Source organism: Dama dama, chromosome 6 (assembly GCF_033118175.1).
Source record: "Dama dama isolate Ldn47 chromosome 6, ASM3311817v1, whole genome shotgun sequence".
Classification (NCBI taxonomy): Eukaryota; Metazoa; Chordata; class Mammalia; order Artiodactyla; family Cervidae; genus Dama; species Dama dama.
Genome location: NC_083686.1, coordinates 47,473,405 through 47,495,232, shown reverse-complemented (window position 1 = coordinate 47,495,232; position 21,828 = coordinate 47,473,405). Strand labels below are relative to the sequence as shown.

The following is a 21,828-nucleotide window of genomic DNA, read 5'->3' as shown; positions in this document are numbered from 1 at the left end:
CTAGCAATTTTCATGTCACAAGTATAGGCATTCAGCAATCACTCCACTGAGCTTAAATTGCAGTTGAATTGGGTTTATCTTTTGAAAAATAGGCATTTTTGTGTTTAAAGCTGGCAAGGTCTCAACCTAAGAAATAGTTGAGCACACTCCTTCCCCTTTTCCCTTTGCTTTCCCCTGGCTGTCTCCTTTAACTCCTTCTGACCTCCTCTGAAATGTGAAGAATAGACTGGAGAGGGAAGAGAGAACAAAAGACAGCCCTCAAATTGTTTGGAAAAGAGCAGAGAAGAACTACCTTTTCTAACTCTATTAACCATATATTTAACTCTCTGTAACTAACAATGTACCTTTGCTTGCTAGCTTACTCTCGTGATTTAATAATGATGACAACAATAGCAGTAATGATAAGAACAAACGTCTATTGAGGAGTTGTCACTTCAGGGAGGGAAGTAGTCTGGTTAAATGGCAAAGAACAGGAAACTCCAGAACCTGAAATCAGACAATCTGGTCTGAATCCTAATTCAAGGTGTATCCATCACCAAATGTGTTAACTACCTTAAGTCTGAGTTTTCTCTCTAAATTAGGAGCAATAATCCTATCTCATAGGATTCTTGTGGGAATGAAATAAGATATATTTATGAATAGTTTTATCATGAAAAGTATAAGACTAGAGTAACTGCTCAATTAATACTGGCCATTATTATGAAACTAAATTGGACACCTCTAAATGTGTGGTACATTGGGCAGCTTAAAAGATTATTTATCAAACACAAATCAAGCATCTGTCATGTCCCAAGCACAGTGCTGGGTGCAGTCTTTTCCCTTAGAGCCTCGGCCATGCCCAACAAGTGACATGAGAAAGTTCACACTTCAGATAGCTTGTAAAGCCACCATTACATATTTCTGTTGCCGTTGTTTTCTATAATACTACAGAAAATTTTTAATTCTGAATAAATATTTAAAGATTTCACTTTCTAGTCATTATGGCTTATAAATATGAAATCAGATTAATATTAAGAATGAATTACAAAATGCTTATGCATGTTATCAGTTGATTCAATGGGATTTCTAAAATTACCGACTATACAAATGTCTTTACAACCAATTAACAGAAAACAGTGGCATTCCTTAATTATTTAGGTATACACCATAACTAAAATTGGTATTATTTTAGGTAATTAACTGAGTCACCACTTAATTACTGTGTTTTTTTCCCCCCATAACAGGCAGAAATGTACAAAGAAGAACAAATATACAAATGTACAAACGCGTGCAGAACCTGTAGTCTGTAGTTATAGTTTTGGTTCTGTTGTAAGGTAAACTCAGTGAGTTATAGCTCCCTTGTCTCTGAAAATCAGATAAAATTAGTTTTTTCAGCCCACATCCACAGATGAGGAAACATAAAACATGCATTCAGTCGCCCTGTGTTTCTCCCTCTCTCCTAGCCCCTCCTCTTTCTTTATAGCTATATATATATATACACATTTTAATTATTATCACTGGATGAAATTTGTCTCCTGAGAAAATGTAAAGCCAAATTCATAGATTATTTTCCAATAATATATTGCTAAAACATATTTGAATGAAAACTTTCTATCTGTGGAGCAGTAGCTTTGGCAGGCTCTAGACTTGATTTGAATCCCAGCTGTCAGAAGGTGTCAGGAGGAACAGAACTCACTGCAGACCTAATGAAGGGGCTACTTACAAAGATGTTGGAAGGGTCAGGGGAATAGGTAAGAGATGCTAAGGAACTCAAACACTAGTTAACAGTGGAGAATCATTATGATACTTAAGGCTGAAGGGACAGAGAGAGAAACAGTGTTCTCAGAGCCCTGTTTGATCTTGAACCAGAAAAGGGCCACCGGGCATGAAGAATGCAGCTCCTGGGGAAGAAATATCCCAACTTCTCTCTCTTCCTACCTGTTCATCTCCTGCTAGTGTCTTCACTTGGCCAGACCTCACTGGAAATTAGCAGACAAGGGAGCCCATGAGAAGAAATATGCTGGGTTCATCCTCCAGGGCATAGAGAAGGGTTGGCAATGGATCTGGGCAAAGATGTTCAACAAATGGTCATTCTTTTACTCTTCTACTTCTTGAGACATCTTTTGATAGTGCTCAGCTGTCTGTGCATAAGAATGGATAAGTGTAGTCCTGTCTTCTACTTCAGTGAGTTTTTTCCAATCTTCTCAGTCCTTGGTGATCTCTCTCTGTCTTCCTTTCCCACTGCTGTTTCTTAATGGTCATGTATTAGCTGTCTTCTGCTTCCCAGGTGGCTCAGTGGTAAAGAATCTTTCTGCCAGTGTAGGAGCCACAGGAGACTTGGGGTCAATCCCTGGGTTGGGAGGATCTCCTGGATTCTTGCCGGGCTAATCCCATGGACAGAAGAGCCTGGCAGGCCATGCAGTCCATGGGGTTGCGAAGAGTCGGACATTACTGAGCAACCAAGTGTGCACATTAGCTGTCTTACTCTCTAAATGCCTGTGTTGGTCTACTGCCTGTTTGCTCTTGGATCCATTCCTGGTTCATCTCCCTTCCAGCTACAGAGTGCTGGAAACCACATTTCCCAGAGTCTGTTGCCTTCTGGCTTCTGAATAGGTTGAGCCAATGGAATGCACTAATGCAAGGCTGGAGGGCTGGAGGAGGGGAGGAGATAGAGTACTTCTCATTCCCTCTCTCTGCTTTCCTTGTTGTCTATGGCAGCAGCTGAGTCTCCACTGTGGCTCCAACTCCTCCTTCAGTGGTAGCAGATCCTTCTAAGTAGCCTTCTCCATAGTACCATTTCCCATCAGCTAGTACTGGCTTGTGGATTCTGGGAATATCACCTCTTCCTGTTGTCCCTCTGGCCCTCAAGGTGGTAGTCATTTCTCACTCAACTCCAGTTGCCTCACTGAGTCCTAGTTGGCTTCCTGTCACCTAGTAGCCAATCCGCTATATTAAATTCACTTCGTTTGAAATGCCTAGAGTGGTTTCACTTTTCCTCTCTGGATCATACCAACTATGATGTCCCTATTTTTCCCCAGACTGACGATAACCCCCCAAAAGCTTGATGTACCTGCCTGATTGTCAGTTACACACTTAGAGTGCTCAACATAATAAAAGCAGCATGCTTAGCTAGTATTTGACCAGGAGAGCTATGGAGGCTTTTAGAAAGTGTTCAGTTGAAAGAGTTGAGTAGGTTAACAAGCCTGGTGTGTTCTGTGAATATTAGGATTCTCCTTCTTACTCCTCGATTTTTTTAAACTCCTAATCTTTAGCTCTAATATCAATGACCAAGTCTTAAGATTATTAATATAATTTCCTCGGATGAAAAGTTGAACAAATGCTGCTTTTAGTTATTTAAGTCCACTCGATTCCAAATGATTTGTGGGGAAAGGTTATATCATTCTTAGTAAAAATTTTATTAGCTGCTCAGTTGAAGCACAATAGCTGTCTTACTCATTTACATAACAGTCAAAGCTGTGGTTTTTCCAGTGGTCATGTATGGATGTGAGAGTTGGACCATAAAGAAAGCTGAGCACTGAAGAATTGATGCTTTTGAACTGTGGTGTTGGAGAAGACTCTTGAGAGTCCCTTGGACTGCAAGGAGATCCAAGCAGTCCATCCTAAAGGAAATCAGTCCTGAATATTCATTGGAAGGACTGATGCTGAAGCTGAAACCCCTTTACTTTGGCCACCTGATGCATAGAACTGACTCCTTGGAAAAGACCCTGATGCTGGGAAAGATTGAAGGCAGAAGGATAGGGGACGACAGAGGATGAGATGGTTGGATGGCATCACCAACTCAATGAACATGAGTTTAAGCAAGCTCCGGGAGTTGGTGATGGACAGGGAAGCCTGGCGTGCTACAGTCCATGGGGTTGCAAAGAGTCAGACATGACTGAACGACAACTGAACTGAAGTTAATGTGTCCTAATAGGAATTATTCTGGGTTTGCACACTGTTTGAAGATATTATTTGGAAACTTAGGTACCTAGTATTTTTTTTGAATTGTTTTGCACATACAATAAAGAGGTATATTTTGGCATTTTTTCAGAGATGACCTCGACAGGAAACTTCAAGCTATTGCTGTTTCGAAACTACTGAAAAATAGCTCTGAGCAAGTGATATTCCTGGGATATATCACATCAGCACCTGGTTCCAGAGATTATCTACAGCTCATTAAACACGGCAATGTGAAGGTAACACAACCTTAATAGGTGTTCCAGTTTCTTAAATAAAGTGTTGCTTCTTCAGGTTTCAAAAAACCCAACCCAACATTTTAATATGTATCTTGATTATCTAACTGCTGCATGGAAAACTACCAAAACATACTGGCTTTAAATAGTGTTCGTCTCTCTGCTCATGAATCTGCAAATTGGACAAGACCCAGTGGGGACAGCTCATGTCTGTGCCACAGAGAGGTGGCTCAGCTGGGGACGGAGGAGCCACTTTGCAGATGACTCGTAAGGGGCAAGTTGGTGGGGCTTTGGACTCAGAGTCCTGGTTCTTCTCTGTAGGCTTCTTAGGCTTCCTCCTTGCATGATGGCTGGGTTCTAAAAGTGAGTGTCCCAAGAGACCCAGGAAGAAGCTGTATGGTCTTGTACGACCTTGTCAGTCATATAGTATCATGTCTGTCGTCATCACAAGCCTGCTTACATTCAAGTGAACAAAACATAAACCCCATCTCTTGGTGAGGCGAGTGTCAAATTCACATAAGAATACTCTATGGAAGGTGGATTACTGTAGCCATGTTTAGAAAATACAATCGGTCACATTGTGCAGGTTAATCATGATGAGGGTAGAAGATAATATGTCATATAGAAAGGCTGGCTGATCAGGGCCTCACTAAATGACACTGAGTTTGTCCTTAACTCCTCAGGTCTCAAATGGTTGAATTTGTTGGTGTATCCAGATATAATCATGCTCTGGGAAACTGACAGTTAAATCCTTGAGATATATATATATATATACACTAGAATGTTAAATGCATTATTTTATTTTTATTTATTTGTTAGAAAATAGCAATGGATCTTTTTTAAAAAAAATTATTTATATGGGTGCACTGGGTCTTAGTTGTAGCACTCAGGATCTTTGATCTTTGCTGTGACATGTGGGATTGCATTCCCTGACCAGGAATCGAACTGGGACCCCCTGCATTGAGAGTGACGTGCCTTAGCCACTGGATCACCAGGAAAGTCCCAAATGCATTAATTTATAAAGAGAAATGTAATTGTTATATTTAGTTAAACCCTATGTAAATTTCTTGGTCCTTTACATGTCTCTTCTTAGTTCATTGTCTTGAGAGAATATCTGCAAACAAAAAGGCTTATCCATCTCATCAAGTGCTTAAAGAGAAGGTGAGAGAGTGTGGCATGATGCAAGTTTTCTGTATGTGAGAAAGCAAAATGACAGTGGCTTAAATAAGAGAGGTATGTTTCTTTATGTGAATGTCTGCGAGGTGATTTACTGCGAGGATGGTCCTTGGGGATATTGAGAATGTGCTCCTTCTATTTTGAGGCTCCTTATTACAAGGCCTCCACGCCCAAATTTGCTTCATGTTCCAAGATGGCCACATCCTTGTTCTAGTTAGCAAGATAGAGGAGGGGATCAAGAAGGGGCCAGGAGCGTATACAAGTTCTCTCTAAGGCAAACTCCAACACTCATACTTACATTTCGTTGATTAGAATTTAGTCGTTGGCCATATCTCACTGTTCAGGAAATTGAGAGATGCAGTGTACGTGCATGTGTGCTAAGTCGCTTCAGTTGTGTCTAAGTCTGTGTGACCATATAGACTGTAGCCCACGGCTCCTTTGTCCATGGGGATTCTCCAGGCAAGAATATTGCAGTGGGTTTCCATGCCCTCCTCCACGGGATCTTTCCCACTCAGATCAAACCCTCGTCTCATATGTCTCCTGCATTGGCAGGTGGGTTCTTCACCACTGGTGCCACCTGGGAAGCCTGAGAGATGCAATATTTAATTTTTTTTCTCTTTTTGTAGTTGAAGTATAGTTTATTTACAATGTTGTGCTAGATTGATTCTCTTGTTTAAATTTTTTTTTTGTTGGAATATACTTACTTTAAATGTTGTGTTGGTTTCTGCTGTACAGTGAAGTGAATCAGTTATAATCATACATATATCCCCTCTCTGTTGGACCTCCTTCCTAACTTACCCCATCCCACCCATCTAGGTCATCATAGAGCACCGAGATGCGCTGCAATATTGAATCTTGATACTCTTAGACCTAGCTAAAAATCCTACAACTTTGGAATGGGACAAGGCATATATTAGGGAGATGAGTTAATCTCTGCCCTAGTGGATAAGGCAGAAGTGGAGTCAAGGTGGACTCCTAATTTTGGCTTTGGTCAGAGGGAGGGTTTATGATGGTGACACATTATTATAGAGAACACAAAAGGAACAAAGCTAGTAGATGTGATGGAATTCCAGTTGAGCTATTTCAAATCCTGAAAGATGATGCTGTGAAAGTGCTGCAATCAGTATGCCAGCAAATTTGGAAAACTCAGCAGGGGCCACAGGACTGGAAAAGGTCAGTTTTCATTCCAATCCCTAAGAAGGGCAATCCGAAAGAATGCTCAAACTACCGCACAATTGCACTCATCTCACACGCTAGTAAGGTAATGCTCAAAATTCTCCAAGCCAGGCTTCAGCAATACGTGAACCGTGAACTTCAAGCTGGTTTTAGAAAAGGCAGAGGAACCAGAGATCAAATTGCCAACATCCGCTTTATCATTGAAAAAGCAAGGGAGTTCCAGAAAAACATCTATTTCTGCTTTATTGACTATGCCAAAGCCTTCGACTGTGTGGATCACAATAAACTGTGGAAAATTCTGAGAGAGATGGGAATACCAGACCACCTGACCTGCCTCTTGAGAAACCTGTATGCAGATCAGGAAGCAACAGTTAGAACTAGACATGGAACAACAGACTGGTTCCAAATAGGAAAAGGAGTACATCAAGGCTGTATATTGTCATCCTGCTGATTTAACTGATATGTAGAGTACATCATGAGAAACGCTGGGCTGGAAGAAGCACAAGCTGGAATCAAGATTGCCAGGAGAAATATCAATAACCTCAGACATGCAGATGACACCACCCTTATGGCAGAAAGTGAAGAGGAACTAAAAAGCCTCTTGATGAAAGTGAAAGAGGAGAGTGAAAAAGTTGGCTTAAAGCTCAACATTCAGATAACTAAGATCATGGCATCTGGTCCCATCACCTCATGGGAAATAGTTGGGGAAACAGTGGAAACAGTGTCAGACTTTATTTTTTTGGGCTCCAAAAGCACTGCAGATGGTGATTGCAGCCATGACATTAAAAGACGCTCATTCCTTGGAAGGAAAGTTATGACCAACCTAGATAGCATATTAAAAAGCAGAGACATTACTTTGCCAACCAAGGTTGTCTAGTCAAGGCTATGGTTTTTCCAGTGGTCATGTATGGGTGTGAGAGTTGGGCTGTGAAGAAAGCTGAGCACCGAAAAATTGATGCTTTTGAACTGTGGTGTTGGAGAAGACTCTTGAGAGTCCCTTGGACTGCAAGAAGATCCAACCAGTCCATCCTAAAGGAGATCAGTCCTGGGTGTTCATTGGAAGGACTGATGCTGAAGCTGAAACTCCAATACTTTGGCCACCTCATGCGAAGAGTTGACTCATTGGAAAAGACCCTGATACTGGGAGTGATTGGGGGCAGGAGGAGAAGGGGACGACAGAGGATGAGATGGCTGGATGGCTTCACTGACTTGATGGGCACAAGTTTGAGTAAACTCTGGGAGTTTGTGATGGACAGGGAGGCCTGGCATGCTGCAATTCATGGGGTCGCAAAGAGTCGGACATGACTGAGCGACTGAACTGAACTGAGAGATCAGAAGAATAAGAGGAAAATCTGGAGTGTAGAGTCACAGGCGCTGCATTAGCTATTCATTGCTGTGTATCACTGTGAAAGCTACAAACCTTAGTGGCTTAAAAAGAACAGTGGCCTAATAACCTCATGACTCTGTGGGTCTGCTGAGTGGTGTTCTGTTCTTGCCTGAGTTTACTCGTGTAGTCAGCTGGTGTCTGTGGCTAGGGGTTCTGACATGTTCCCCACTCACTTGTCTGGGCCTTGGTGCTGGTTGCTGGCTGCTGGGTGGGCCTCTCTCTCCATGTAATCTCTTCATACACTAGCCTATCTGGTGTCACATTTACCAGCTTTGTGACCTTGGGGCAAGTTACTTAACCTTTCTGGTTAACCATCTGTAAAGTAGGGATAATAATACCTATCATGGGGTTGTCATGAGGATGTAAGATAAGATAATGTCTAAAAAGCCCTCAGCTTTGTATATAGGATGCACTCAATAAGGGGTAGCTATATATTTGTATTATGTATGTCTGACTGTATAAAATCGTATTAGATAAACATGTAAGTACATGGTCTATAAAGTATAGGAGAATATTAGACAAGATGATATTTGGCAAGTTTAAGAAAGAATTGATTGTATCCTAGTAAGAGAGGGAGTGTGTGTGTGTGTGTGTGTGTGTGTGTGTGTGTGTGTGTGTGTGTGCAGGGAAGAGGAATTTTATTTCATTTTAATTTAATACTCTGTTGGGTTCCACTGTCATGGTCAGAAACTGTGTCAAGATTGGCAGCAGATTCTTATATAATTTTATCTATTAGGAACTTTATTAATGCAGAGAGGAGTTTTAATCATAAATGCTTGAGTGAATAGATATTCCTCTTTAAGAAATGAGTATTTAAATTCTGCAGTCTTAAAATTTGAGAGCATCTTTTAAAAAAAATCTAGTAAAATAAAAAGATAGTAAAACATATTCCTAATTGATTATTCCCACTACATACAGGTAAATGACTAAATTTTTATCTCTTCCCAAGGCAAGCCAGAGCAGTACTTTTAAAATATATTTGCTTTTTTCATCATTAAAATATTAAAATTTTTTTCTTTTTTTTTTTTTCCCTGCTGTGTGCCATGTGGAACTCCCCAACCAGAGATTGAACCTGTGCCCCCTGCAGTGGAAGTGCAGAGTCTTAACCATTTAAATTTAATTTTTAAAAATTTAATTTTTAAAATTTATTATAATTTTTCTTTTATTTATTTATTTATTTTTATTAGTTGGAGGCTAATTACTTCACCACATTTCAGTGGGTTTTGTCATACATTGATATGAATCAGCCATGGATTTACACGTATTCCCCATCCTGATCCCCCCTCCCACCTCCCTCTCCACCCGATTCCTCTGGGTCTTCCCAGTGCACCAGGCCCGAGCACTTGTCTCATGCATCCCACCTGGGCTGGTGATCTGTTTCACCATAGATAGTATACATGCTGTTCTTTTGAAATATCCCACCCTCACCTTCTCCCACAGAGTTCAAAAGTCTGTTCTGTATTTCTGTGTCTCTTTTTCTGTTTTGCATATAGGGTTATCGTTACCATCTTTCTAAATTCCATATATATGTGTTAGTATGCTGTAATGTTCTTTATCTTTCTGGCTTACTTCACTCTGTATAAGGGGCTCCAGCTTCATCCATCTCATTAGGACTGGTTCAAATGAATTCTTTTTAACGGCTGAGTAATATTCCATGGTGTATATGTACCACAGCTTCCTTATCCATTCATCTGCTGATGGGCATCTAGGTTCTACACATACAAAAGTCATATTGTATGTATGTGATATGTAAATAATAGTAAAGATTAATTAATAAGAATCCATAGTTCCCTGGTGGTCTAGTGGTTAGGATTCCAGGCTTTCACTGCTGTGGCCCAAGGATTCAACCCCTGGTCAGGAACTGATATCTCACAAGCTACACAGAGGGGCCAAAGAAAAAAAACTAGCATTTATGTGTCCACTACCAGTCTTAAGAAAAAAATTTATAAATACATAATAAATTGTGTGTATTCTTTTAGTTATTTAAAAATATATTTAAATTATATTTAATAGTAAAATTTAGTCAAAATAGTAAAAAGTAAGGTATATTTTTTAAAAGCAGAAAATGAAGTTTTCTTTAGTATAAAAGCTCCCTGTTTAGAGTTTTCCTAATACATAATAGCAAAAAATGCTTGTGTTCTGATTTTCTATTGAAAAATAATGCTGGTCTCAAGCTTTCTACATCTAAGAGACTCATGATTACTCCCAAAATGTGTGTTTTTCCAATGAGTCCATTTAACAAATACAGACTGAACTCTTGCCAGATGCCAGGCTTCATGCTAAGCACCAGGGAGCCAAGGTGATTAAGAGGCTCTCTGCTCAGGCAGGGGAGACTGGAGACTGTAGACAGTTAAGCAGAATGGTGTAGCTGGTGGACCTGCAGGACTACACAGGATGACCGAGGAGCAGGTACTCAGTTCCGCTTGGGATGCGAGACTCGGGAAGCTGTGGGGAGCCACGTGCTCTGTAGTAATTACCAATTTACTTGCTTAACTCCCTCTCTAGACCACCTTCCTGTTTTACAGGGGCTAGAAGGGGAAAAGGTAGGTGTTTTGGAAGTATCTGTAGAATGAATAAATAATTTGGACCTTAAAACATCAGTAGGAGTCAGGTGGAGTAAATAGCATGTACAAAGAAAGGCATATTTATTACTGCAGTTCACACATTTCCCTGGCAATTAAAAATAGAGCACTGTTTTTAATGCTTTAAACATTCTCTTCTCTCTCCATCGTTAGGATATTGACAGCACAGATCAAGACAGATGGTGTGAATACATTATGTATCGAGGGCTGATCAGGTAAGCATAGGTGTTTGAGAGTTGTTCTTCTGAATCTGTTATTACTGTGATCTTTTGGGTCTATCCTGGAAGGAAAAACTTTATGGAAGCAATTAATTAATTTTGTTACTTTTCATAAAGATTGATTTGGTTAGTTACCCAATTTAACATTTTCTTCAGGGCATGGCCTAATGATTTGAGAAAGAGTTAATGGCTAAGCAAATCAACATTAATTATACAAAGAGGAAACTGTGTAAGCTGTTAAGCATGGTAACTGTTAACTGTCAAAACATGTTAGGAATGGCACCATTTTTGACTGTATGACATGGTAGAAACAGCATGAACCCTGGGCTTGAATGCCAGCTTTGCTGACTTCTAATCATGTAATCTTGGGTAAGGTAGAGCCACTGCTATGTTGTGGTGAGCTCTTTAGGTAGATTATATTTTTTAAAAAAGATCACCCCATATAAAAAAGTGAACATTATCCATATATATAAAATTCCAAAATAGTACAGCTGAAAAATCTCAAAATTCAAGCATGTAACTGTAAATCTGTTTTGAAGGCAGTGTTTCTTTAAACAAAGCAAAGGGCAGTTTAATACCAAAAGAAGAGACTGATATCTCAGATTGAAAATACTACTTCTGTTTAAATTCATATTAAAGTGGTTACTTTAATGGGGATATTCAGTTCAGTTCAGTTCAGTCGCTCAGTTGTGTCCAACTCTTTGCGACCCCATGAATCGCAGCACGCCAGGCCTCCCTGTCCATCACCAACTCACGGAGTTTACTCAAACTCATGTCCATCAAGTCGGTGATGCCATCCAGCCATCTCATCCTCTGTTATCCCCTTCTCCTCCTGCCCCCAATCACTCCCAGCATCAGGGTCTTTTCCAATGAGTCAGCTCTTCGCATGAGGTGGCCAAAGTATTGGAGTTTCAGCTTCAGCATCAGTCCTTCCAGTGAACACCCAGGACTGATCTCCTTTAGGATGGACTGGTTGGATCTTCTTGCAGTCCAAGGGACTCTCAAGAGTCTTCTCCAACACCACAGTTCAAAAGCATCAATTTTTCGGTGCTCAGCTTTCTTCACCATCCAGCTGTCACATCCATACATGACTACTGGAAAAACCATAGCCTTGACTAGACAACCTTTGTTGGCAAAGTAATGTCTCTGCTTTTTAATATGCTATCTAGGTTGGTCATAACTTTCCTTCCAAGGAGTAAGTGTCTTTTAATTTCATGGCTGCAATCACCATCTGCAGTGCTTTTGGAGCCCAAAAAAATAAAGTCTGACACTGTTTCCACTGTTTCCCCATCTATTTGCAATGAAGTGATGGGACCAGATGCCATGATCTTAGTTATCTGAATGTTGAGCTTTAAGCCAACTTTTTCACTCTCCTCTTTCACTTTCATCAAGAGGCTTTTTAGTTCCTCTTCACTTTCTGCCATAAGGGTGGTGTCATCTGCATGTCTGAGGTTATTGATATTTCTCCTGGCAATCTTGATTCCAGCTTGTGCTTCCTCCAGCTCAGCATTTCTCATGATATACTCTGCATATAAGTTAAATCAGCAGGGTGATAGTATACAGCCTTGACATACTCCTTTTCCTATTTGGAACCAGTCTGTTGTTCCATGTCTAGTTCTAACTGTTGCTTCCTGACCTGCATACAGGTTTCTCAAGAGGCAGGTCAGGTGGTCTGGTATGCCCATCTCTCTCAGAATTTTCCATAGTTTATTGTGATCCACACAATCGAAGGCTTTGGCATAGTCAATAAAGCAGAAATAGATGTTTTTCTGGAACTCTCTTGCTTTTTTGATGATCCAGCGGATGTTGGCCATTAGAGTCTCTAGAAAACAGTTTATGATATAGATTGAAATAGGTATAAGTTCAAAATGTAAAAATTGTTAGTTGCCAACTAACAGGGGTATTTGTAGTACCAGTGCCCATAATAACTAATCACTGGGCTCTGTTTGTATATTTGTGGCCCCAAACCTTCCTTTTCTCCTTAGGAGAGTGGGATGGCAGTATTTTTGGACATATAAATACATACATATGGCTTCCCAGGTGGCACAGTGGTAAACAATCTGCCTGCCAATGCAGGAGACTCAAGAGATGTGGGTTCAATCCCTGGTTCAGGAAGATCCCCTGGAGTAGGAAATGGCAACCCACTCCAGTATTCTTGCCTGGAAAATTCCATGGACAGAGGAGCCTATCGAACTACAGTCCATGGGGTGGCAAAGAGTCAGACATGACCGAGCAACTGAGCGCAATGTGCGTGCACAAACACACACACATATAGTGACTGTGACTGTGAGAGATGGTATCTTAAACTGCTCAGGTTGTCATAACAAAAGTACAATAGACTGGGTATCTTTAACAACAGAAATTAATTTTCTTATGGTTTTGGGGACAGAGGGAAAGAGCACGCATGTTCCGTGATCTCTTCCTTTTGTTGTTGTTTAGTCACCAAGGTGTGTCCAACTCTTTGGAACCCCAGGGACTGCAGCCCGCCAGGCTCCTCTGTCCGTGGGATTTCCCAGGCAACAATACTGGAGTGGGTTGCCATTCTCTTCTCCAGGGGATCTTCCTGACCCAGGGTTTGAACCCACATCTCTTGCATTGGCAGGTGCATTCTTTACCACTAAGCTACCAGGGAAGCCAATATGCTTCCTATAAGGACACTAATGCTATTGGATCAGGGACCTACCCCACTTCATTTAACTTAATTACTTCCTTAGAGGTCAAAATGTGGCTGCACAGGGCAGGGGGTGGGGTTTAGGGCTTCAACATATGAATCTGGGGGGACGAGACACATTTAGTCTGTAACAGATGGGAAGGTAATTTTGAAAATATCAAAATTAATGCAGTTAGGGACTACTGTTATTCAGTTTCTGTCCAGAAAACCAATTCTATAAACTTTACCTGGATCATCTAATTCAATGCCCTGCTCTCAGTAGGCACTTAATAAATACTTACTGAACAACAGTGAAAGATTCTCTGCTTTGGTAGAAGATTTAGATTGTCAGGTTCCTTATCTTCAGTGGATTTTTGAAGGCAGAATCTTTGAAATGGGTTAAACTTTGATCTTAGAGATTTGGGAAATAAATGACCTAGATTTATGACAGAGTAATGCTAAATTACAGGGAGCTACACAGAATTGGGACTTGAGCGTTTAGACAAATGCGTTAACCTGTCAGACAGCTCAGACCCACGTCTGACGCTGAGATTGTGCTGCTCTCATCTGCCGTGTGGGCAGGCTTGCTTCTCCACTTCTTCCAGCTCTGGGTTTCTGTCTCTATTCTGGATGGGGCTACAGAGGTGTTCCTCCCTCTGCCACTGTGGCCCAAGCCCCTGTTGGTCTTTCATCTAAGTTATCTCTGTGCCCTTCTAACTGGTCTCTCTTCTTTGACTGTTACCTTGATGTCTGCTCTCTACACCATAGCCACTGCATCTCTGCACAATGCCCCCTCTCACTCTCAGAGAAACTCTGAAGTCTGTTAGGAAGGCTTTGCATCATCTGCTACCCCATGCAAACTCAGGTTCCCCTTCGACCCTCCATTCCAGTCATTGTGGAGCTGGTTCTCAGAAAAACCAAGTACATTTGACCTCAGGACCTTTGCATTTGCTGTTCCCGTTCCCAAGAACACCCTTCCTCCAATACCTGTGTGGCTTGCTCCCTCACTTCATTCAGCTTTTTGTTCAAATGTCACTCTGTCAGAAAGGTATGCTCTGACCATTCATTATAGAATAATAATCTTTGCCACAAGTGTTTTCTGTCCTCTGTCCTCTGCTTGTTATCCCACAGTACTTGGGTACTTATCACCATACATATATACATATATTTGTCCTCCTCAATTAGAATGGAAACTCTATGAGGGCAAGAAATTTGTTTTAGTTACTGTTTGTTTCCAATACTTAGAACAATGCCTCCATGTAGTAGGGACTTGATATATATTTATTCTTTGAATAATGAACAAATGAATATATTTGTTCTTTGAATAAAAGTCAGACTGAAGCTGACTTTTAAAGAGGCAAACTATAAATAAAACTAATTCTTGGCTGTTCATGGTTCCCCCATTTTTCCATCTGAGCTTCTGATAACTATTTGGATAACATCTACAAAGTGCTTTGAAATTCCTGGAGAACTGAAAGCTTGAAGCAAAAGCAGGATGTACATTTCTTTTTCCAGACATTAAAAACGTGCAGTTTTTCAGACGTTGTTGTTCAATTGCTAAGTCATGTCCGACTTTTTGCGACCCCATGGACTGCAAGCACGCCAGGCTTCTCTGTCCTTCACCATCTCCCAGAGCTTCCTCACACTCATACCCACTGAGTCAGTGATGCCATCCAACCATCTCATCTTCTGTAGCCCCCTTCTGATCATACCCACAATCTTTCCCAGCATCACGGTCTTCTCCAATGAGTCAGCTCTTTGCATCAGGTGGCCAAAGTATTGTAGCTTCAGCTTTAGCATCAGTCCTTCCAATGAATATTCAGGGTTGATTTCCTTTAGGAAGGACTGGTTTGATCTCCTTACTGTTTAAGGGACTCTCAAGAGTCTTCTCCAGCACCACAGTTTGAAAGCATCAATTCTTTGGCAGTCCAGTTCTTTGGATCATAAAGAAGGCTGAGCACTGAAGAATTGATGCTTTCAGCCATTAAAAATCTTTTCTTTAGATGTTTAATTGTGAATGAAAATGTGCATGTGGTCTTTGGATTTTTTTTTTAAGGTAAAAAAAAATTTAGGACTATGCTCCTAAATTATGGAGGATTTTGCTCCTAAATTCTCCAGGAATTCTGGAGAATTCCTGCCACTGACACAAAACAATTATGTGAGAGGCAATTTATATATATAGAATATTTGTTAGTTACTATAAAAAAGTAGAGTAAGGTTGCCAATTATGTTAATTAAATCTATGTGCATGTTCCTTATCCATTTATATCATAAAATAAATATTTTGGTAAATATTTAGAGTAGTAAATCAAGTTCATTCTAGTGATATACAGTTAGAAATAGGAAACTGATTTATTAGTGCAAGTATTATCTGCCAGATCTCATCAGACTTCAGTATGATGATAAAATCTTTACAAACCATTTCTCTTTCTGCTACAGATTGGGTTATGCAAGAATCTCCCACGCTGAACTGAGTGACTCTGAAATTCAGGTAGCCAAATTTAGGATTCCTGATGACCCAATTAATTATAGAGACAACCAGAAAGTGGTCACAGACCATAGGGAAGTTCCAGAGAAAATTCACTTCAATCCCAGGTGAGTGAGTTCCTTTATGTGAACTAGAGCTATCAGCTCATGCATCCCCTCTAGGGTCATAAATAGTACCTCACAGTGAGCTGCCAATTAGATTTTAGAGGTTTATTCACGTAAGGAGCTCCTGGTAAACTTTATAACATCTCACTTGGGCTGAAGTTATGGTCCCCGCTCTCTGAGACAAAGAAACGTGCTGAAGTCCCAGCCTCAGGTACAACCGACCACATGGTCCCACATCGCCATTGTAAATGCTAATATTAAAGGGTTGCTGCGACCCAGACCCTGTCCTGGGTGTGTCAGGTGCTATCTCCATAATCCTCTTCGGATCGGTCTTCTCGTTATGCCCATTTTGGAGGTAAGGAAGCTCAGGCTGAGGAACATGACAGAACTTCACCAGGGTTATGTGGCTAGTCAGTGACAGAGCCAACAAATGGGAAGGAAGCCTGTTGGCATCACGGGGTTGCTGTGATTCTCAGTGTTGGCTGCACTAACACTCACCTGGAGAGCTTTTAATAACTCCCTCTGCCTGGTCCCACCCCAGACCAATTCATTAGAGCCTCTTGGTGATACCTGGGCTTTGGGTTAAAAAAAAGCCTTTGCAGGTTATTCTAATGTGCAATTATGATTGCGACTATGGAGAACGGATCACTCATTTCCATTACAGATATTCCACCCTGTGAAACATATTGGGTGCCGTTTAGTTTTAAATAGAGGTTATCTGAGAAATCTGTTTGCCAAAAAGCATGTGATTTGGAGTAAGTACTTTGTGCTTCTCCCGTGACTGGATAATGAAAGGCAATATCTATCTCAAAGCAGGCTCAGAATGAATCATATATTCAATACATTGTTAGTATTATTTGACATTTCTACTACTTTTACCAGTTAATAGCTATAGAAACATCTCAGACCTCATTTTGTATGGGGGGAAAGTGACATTTAGGTATTCTCTTTTTTTCCTTGTCTCTCCTTACAACAAGACACAACTGTACTGTAGTGTAGGCAGTGGATTTAAGGAGAGCTCGAGCCCAGCCTGGATTGGCTTCAGTCGCTGTATTTGACCTTGCCCTTGTAACTGCGATGTGCTTGTGGAGAGCTCGAGCCCTGGGGTGAAGCTGCCCACTTGCGAGCCTCAGCCTTATCAGTGAACAGCTGGGCAACTGTGGACAAGTTGCTTAACCTCTCATCTCAGAACTTCAAATCTCATTTGCAAAATGGGAAAAACATTAGTGCCTGACTCTTGAGGGTTTTTCAGCTTTGAATGACACACGAAGTTCCTAAAATAGTGCCTGGTAAATGCTCCAGAGCCAGTAGCTGCAATGGTGGCAACAATATCTGTAGCAGTAACAGCAGGAGTAAAATAGAAATCTTCCCTCCTTTTGTTGACTAAGTGAAAGCCGCTCAGTCCTGTCTGTATCTTTGCGACCCCATGGACTGTATAGTCCGTGGAATTCTCCAGGCCAGAATACTGAAGTGGGTAACCTTTCTCTTCTCCAAGGGATCTTCCCAACCCAGGGATTAGAACCCAGGTTTCCTGCATTGCAGACAGATTCTTTACCAGCTGACCCACCAGGGAAGCCCAAGAATACTGCAGTGGGTAGCCTATCCCTTCTCCAGCAGATCTTCCCGACCCAGGAATCAAACCGGGGTCTACTGCATTGCAGATGGATTTTTTACCAACTGAGCCATCAGGGAAACCCTTTGTTGACTGAGGTGACTTCTTAAGTGGAAGCTCAAAGATCTGAGAAGAAAAAAAAATTTTCCTGTTTCCTTATTCTCATATCAGGAGTGTTAAGAAGTCCAAATAAAGGGTTTTTGGCTAATCACATCTGCAGATTGGTCCAAGCCGACTGTGAAAGGGTTTGATCTGCTTTCTCACTCAGTTTAAATATGAAAATAACAGAAGCATAAGTAGAAGGCCTGCTTTAAAATTTCTTATTATAAAAATGTGTACATATGAAAATTTATAAAATAGAAAGAGCCAAAGAATACCAAGTTAAAAAAAATCCCATTCCTTAATTCAGCAAATAGCCATTGACTATCATGATGCCAGTACCATGCTAGCATCAAGATATGTTGGAAACTGGGGACAGCGTGGTGAATAAGACCACATATTTGTCCTGTGGAGCTTATGTTCTAGGGGGAAATCAGCAATTCAAAGATTATCACTGGTAATATTTTTGGATACATCTTTGCTTTTTTATCTGCATATGTATCTATATATATCACACAAATATATGTGTATATTTATCTATATGGGCTTCCCTGGTGGCTCAGACTATAAAGAATCTGCCTGCAATGAAGGAGAAGTGGGTTTGATCTCTGGATCAGGAAGATCCCCTGGAGAAGGGAATGGCTACCCACTCCAGTATTCTTGCCTGGAGAGTTCCATGGACAGAGGAGCCTGGAGGGCTATAGTCCATGGGGTCACAGAGTCGGAAATGACTGACTAACACTTTGACATTTTGTGTATCTGTATATCACCCAGCTTTGTAAATTTATGAAACATACATGTGTGTATATGTTCATTCTATTTGTTAATCTAATTTTTTTCATCCAAAGAGTATATGATGAACTTCCTTCTATAAAAAAGTACTCTTCTGAAAATATTATTAATGATCGCATAATATTCCATTATATGGCTATACCAAACTTAGTTACCCAATTGGGTTTTTGTACCTTTAGTCTTTCATTATTACAGAAAGTCTCCAAGGGACTCTTTACATCTTTGGGTATATCCTTGATTACTTCCTTAGTACTTGGTTTCGTTGTGGAATAGTAAAAAGGTTATGCAAAATTTTAATATCTCTTATTTTTGTTTTGTGATGACAAAGTATACAGATCTCCTATCTCCTACATTATTGAGGCTTTTTGGATATTGCAATTGCTGATGAAGAAAAGGGAGTCATGGCTTCCTTTCCAGTGCTTTTTGTATTTCATCATACCAACCAGAGTTATATAATTACCTAAGTATTCATTGGTAAAGTAAATCATCAATTTGTAGAACCTGAGCACTGTAGAAGACTTCAAAGTTGCAAATGTACCAAAATAGATTTTATAGATCCACACATGTAACATGAATAACTTCCTTTCAACTGTAAAATGGATATTATTCCAACTGAGCATAGGAGAAAATCCAGACTTATTTTTCACAAATATTATCAGCCAATAATTCTTAAACAGCTGTGTTTGTGGACTGATCTGTAATCAGGGAATGAGTACTTTGAAGGTTAAACTTAATATGCCTTTTCCAGAGGCATGAATCCTTTTCTTCCCCTCTTCATTTGCTGTTTTATAAATTAATCACATCTCTGCAGGTTTTATGATAGATAAGTGAGCCACAATAGATTATGGTTGAAATTTTACATAAGAACCTATCTTTTGGATAGTTTTTACATATCAATTACTTTTTCTTTTTTTTTTTTTTTAGATTTGGATCCTACAAAGAGGGGCACAACTTTGAGAACAATCATCATTTTCATATGAGTACTCCCAAATACTTTCTATAAACTATTTAAAATAAGAATTCACTGACTGAATAGTCCTAAGGAAAAGAAAAATATTATAGGATAAGAAGAAGAGATGAACTAAAGTGGGAAGATACACACAAAAAAACCCCTCAATTTTGGAAAAATACAGTATCTACCCAGTGGGAAATACTATCAGTATAACATGTGTGCTAAGTCGCTTCAGTTGTGACTGACTCTTTGCAACCCCATGGAATGTAGCCCGCCAGGCTCCTTTGTCCAGGCAAGAATACTGGAGTGGGTTGCCATGCCCTCCTCCAGGGGATCTTCCCAACCGGGACTGAACCCGAATCTCTTATGTCTCCTGCAATGGCAGGCAGGTTCTTTACCACTAGCACCACCTGGAAGCCTATCAATATAACATATGTTGCGAAATACAAGCATTTCTCCAAATTGTTTTTCTTAATTTTTTAAATAAAAAAATAGAATGTGGGGTAATCTAAGAAAGTTTTACTATGAGAAATAGAATAACAAAAATGTCTTAAGTTTTTAATGCTTAAAAATAGGAAATGGATTTTTTTTTTTAATGAGCCGGAAGGATTACTTACAAAAATCAAGCAGCTTTACATCCCTGTTGAGACAAAGCAGGGGGAAGATGTTTAAGGATTAAGTCTAATTGTTAGAAGAATACTGTATACACACAGCTGCTGAGTCAGCAGCTGCAGCATGCCTATCGCCATCCTGCCCTGAGCTGTGATAGAATCGTGTCTCTACTCTGTGTTTATATCACTTCCTGGCTGTAAAGGACACACTCTGTTGATGTCTCCAGTCAGGACACACTCCATTAATGTCTCCAGTCAGGCCACATCTGTCAGGGAACACATCTCTGCACACAGAGGGGTCCCACAGAGAATTTTCTTCCCACCACCAAGCAGTGGGTGATGGGGAGAATTCAGCCAACAGCATCATCTCCACAGGGTATGGTGATTTGAGTGTTGCCTAGGAAGGCACACATACATCTTAGAACTGGAGAAGGCCCTGCATGTTGTTCGATCTTTGGGGGCAGAGATAAAGATTATAAGAGAATTTCCAAAAGTTCTATGTCACAACCTAAGGAGGTTCCTTGGATCTATTTAATAGAAACGTATCGAGCACATGGCCATATGCGAAACATGATGTCGCTATGAAGGTTTTTTTTTTTTTTTTTTAACGCTAATGCAGCTTTTATTTTTATTTTTTTTATTAGTTGGAGGCTAATTACTTCACAACATTTCAGTGGGTTTTGTCATACATTGATATGAATCAGCCATAGATTTACACGTATTCCCCATCCCGATCCCCCCTCCCACCTCCCTCTCCATCCGATTCCTCTGGGTCTTCCCAGTGCACCAGGCCCGAGCACTTGTCTCATGCATCCCACCTGGGCTGGTGATCTGTTTCACCATAGATAGTATACATGCTGTTCTTTCGAAACATCCCACCCTCACCTTCTCCCACAGAGTTCAAAAGTCTGTTCTGTACTTCTGTGTCTCTTTTTCTATTTTGCATATAGGGTTATCATTACCATCTTTCTAAATTCTATATATATGTGTTAGTATGCTGTAATGTTCTTTATCTTTCTGGCTTACTTCACTCTGTATAATGGGCTCCAGTTTCATCCATCTCATTAGAACTGATTCAAATGAATTCTTTTTAACGGCTGAGTAATATTCCATGGTGTATATGTACCACAGCTTCCTTATCCATTCATCTGCTGATGGACATCTAGGTTGCTTCCACGTCCTGGCTATTATAAACAGTGCTGCGATGAACATTGGGGTGCATGTGTCTCTTGCAGATCTGGTTTCCTCAGTGTGTATGCCCAGGAGTGGTATTGCTGGGTCATATGGCAGTTCTATTTCCAGTTTTGCTATGAGGGTTTTAAAAATGTGTCAACAAGTGATTTGGTACTTTCTTCAAAAGGTGGGACCTAACTGGCCTCTTTTTGAGGGTGGGGTAAACTTGGTGACTCACTTCTTTTCTTTTAAAATTAAAAACAAAATTTTTTTTTAATTGGAGGATAACTACTTTACAATCTTGTATTGGTTTCTGCCATACATCAACATGAATCAGCCATAGGTATACACATGTCCACTCCCTCTTGAACCTCCATCCCACCTCCTACCCCCTCCCATCCCTCTAGGATGTCACAGAGCACCAGGCTGAGCTCCTTGCACTATACAGCAACTTTCCATTAGCTGTCTTTTTTACGCATGGTAATGTATTTCACTGCTACTCTCAATTCATCCCATCCTCTCCTGTGTCCACTGCTGTGTCTATAGGTCTATTCTCTATGTCTGAGACTCTTCCTACCCTGCAAATAGATTTATCAGTACCATTTGTCTAGATTCCATATATATATGTTAATATGT

General features: G+C 40.4%; 1 protein-coding gene across 1 annotated transcript in view; it reads left to right on the top strand.

Moving 5' to 3' along the window:
- CWH43 (cell wall biogenesis 43 C-terminal homolog) overlaps positions 1 to 19,767 on the top strand; it is a 53,910-nt gene extending 34,143 nt beyond the window's left edge. Inside the window, exons 13-16 of the mRNA XM_061145988.1 lie at positions 4,031 to 4,175; positions 10,647 to 10,708; positions 15,801 to 15,956; positions 19,381 to 19,767. Coding sequence (XP_061001971.1) covers positions 4,031 to 4,175; positions 10,647 to 10,708; positions 15,801 to 15,956; positions 19,381 to 19,459 — 442 coding nt within the window. The 3' untranslated portion in view covers positions 19,460 to 19,767. The remainder of the gene's footprint in view (positions 1 to 4,030; positions 4,176 to 10,646; positions 10,709 to 15,800; positions 15,957 to 19,380) is intronic.
- Positions 19,768 to 21,828: the final 2,061 nt, after the last annotated feature.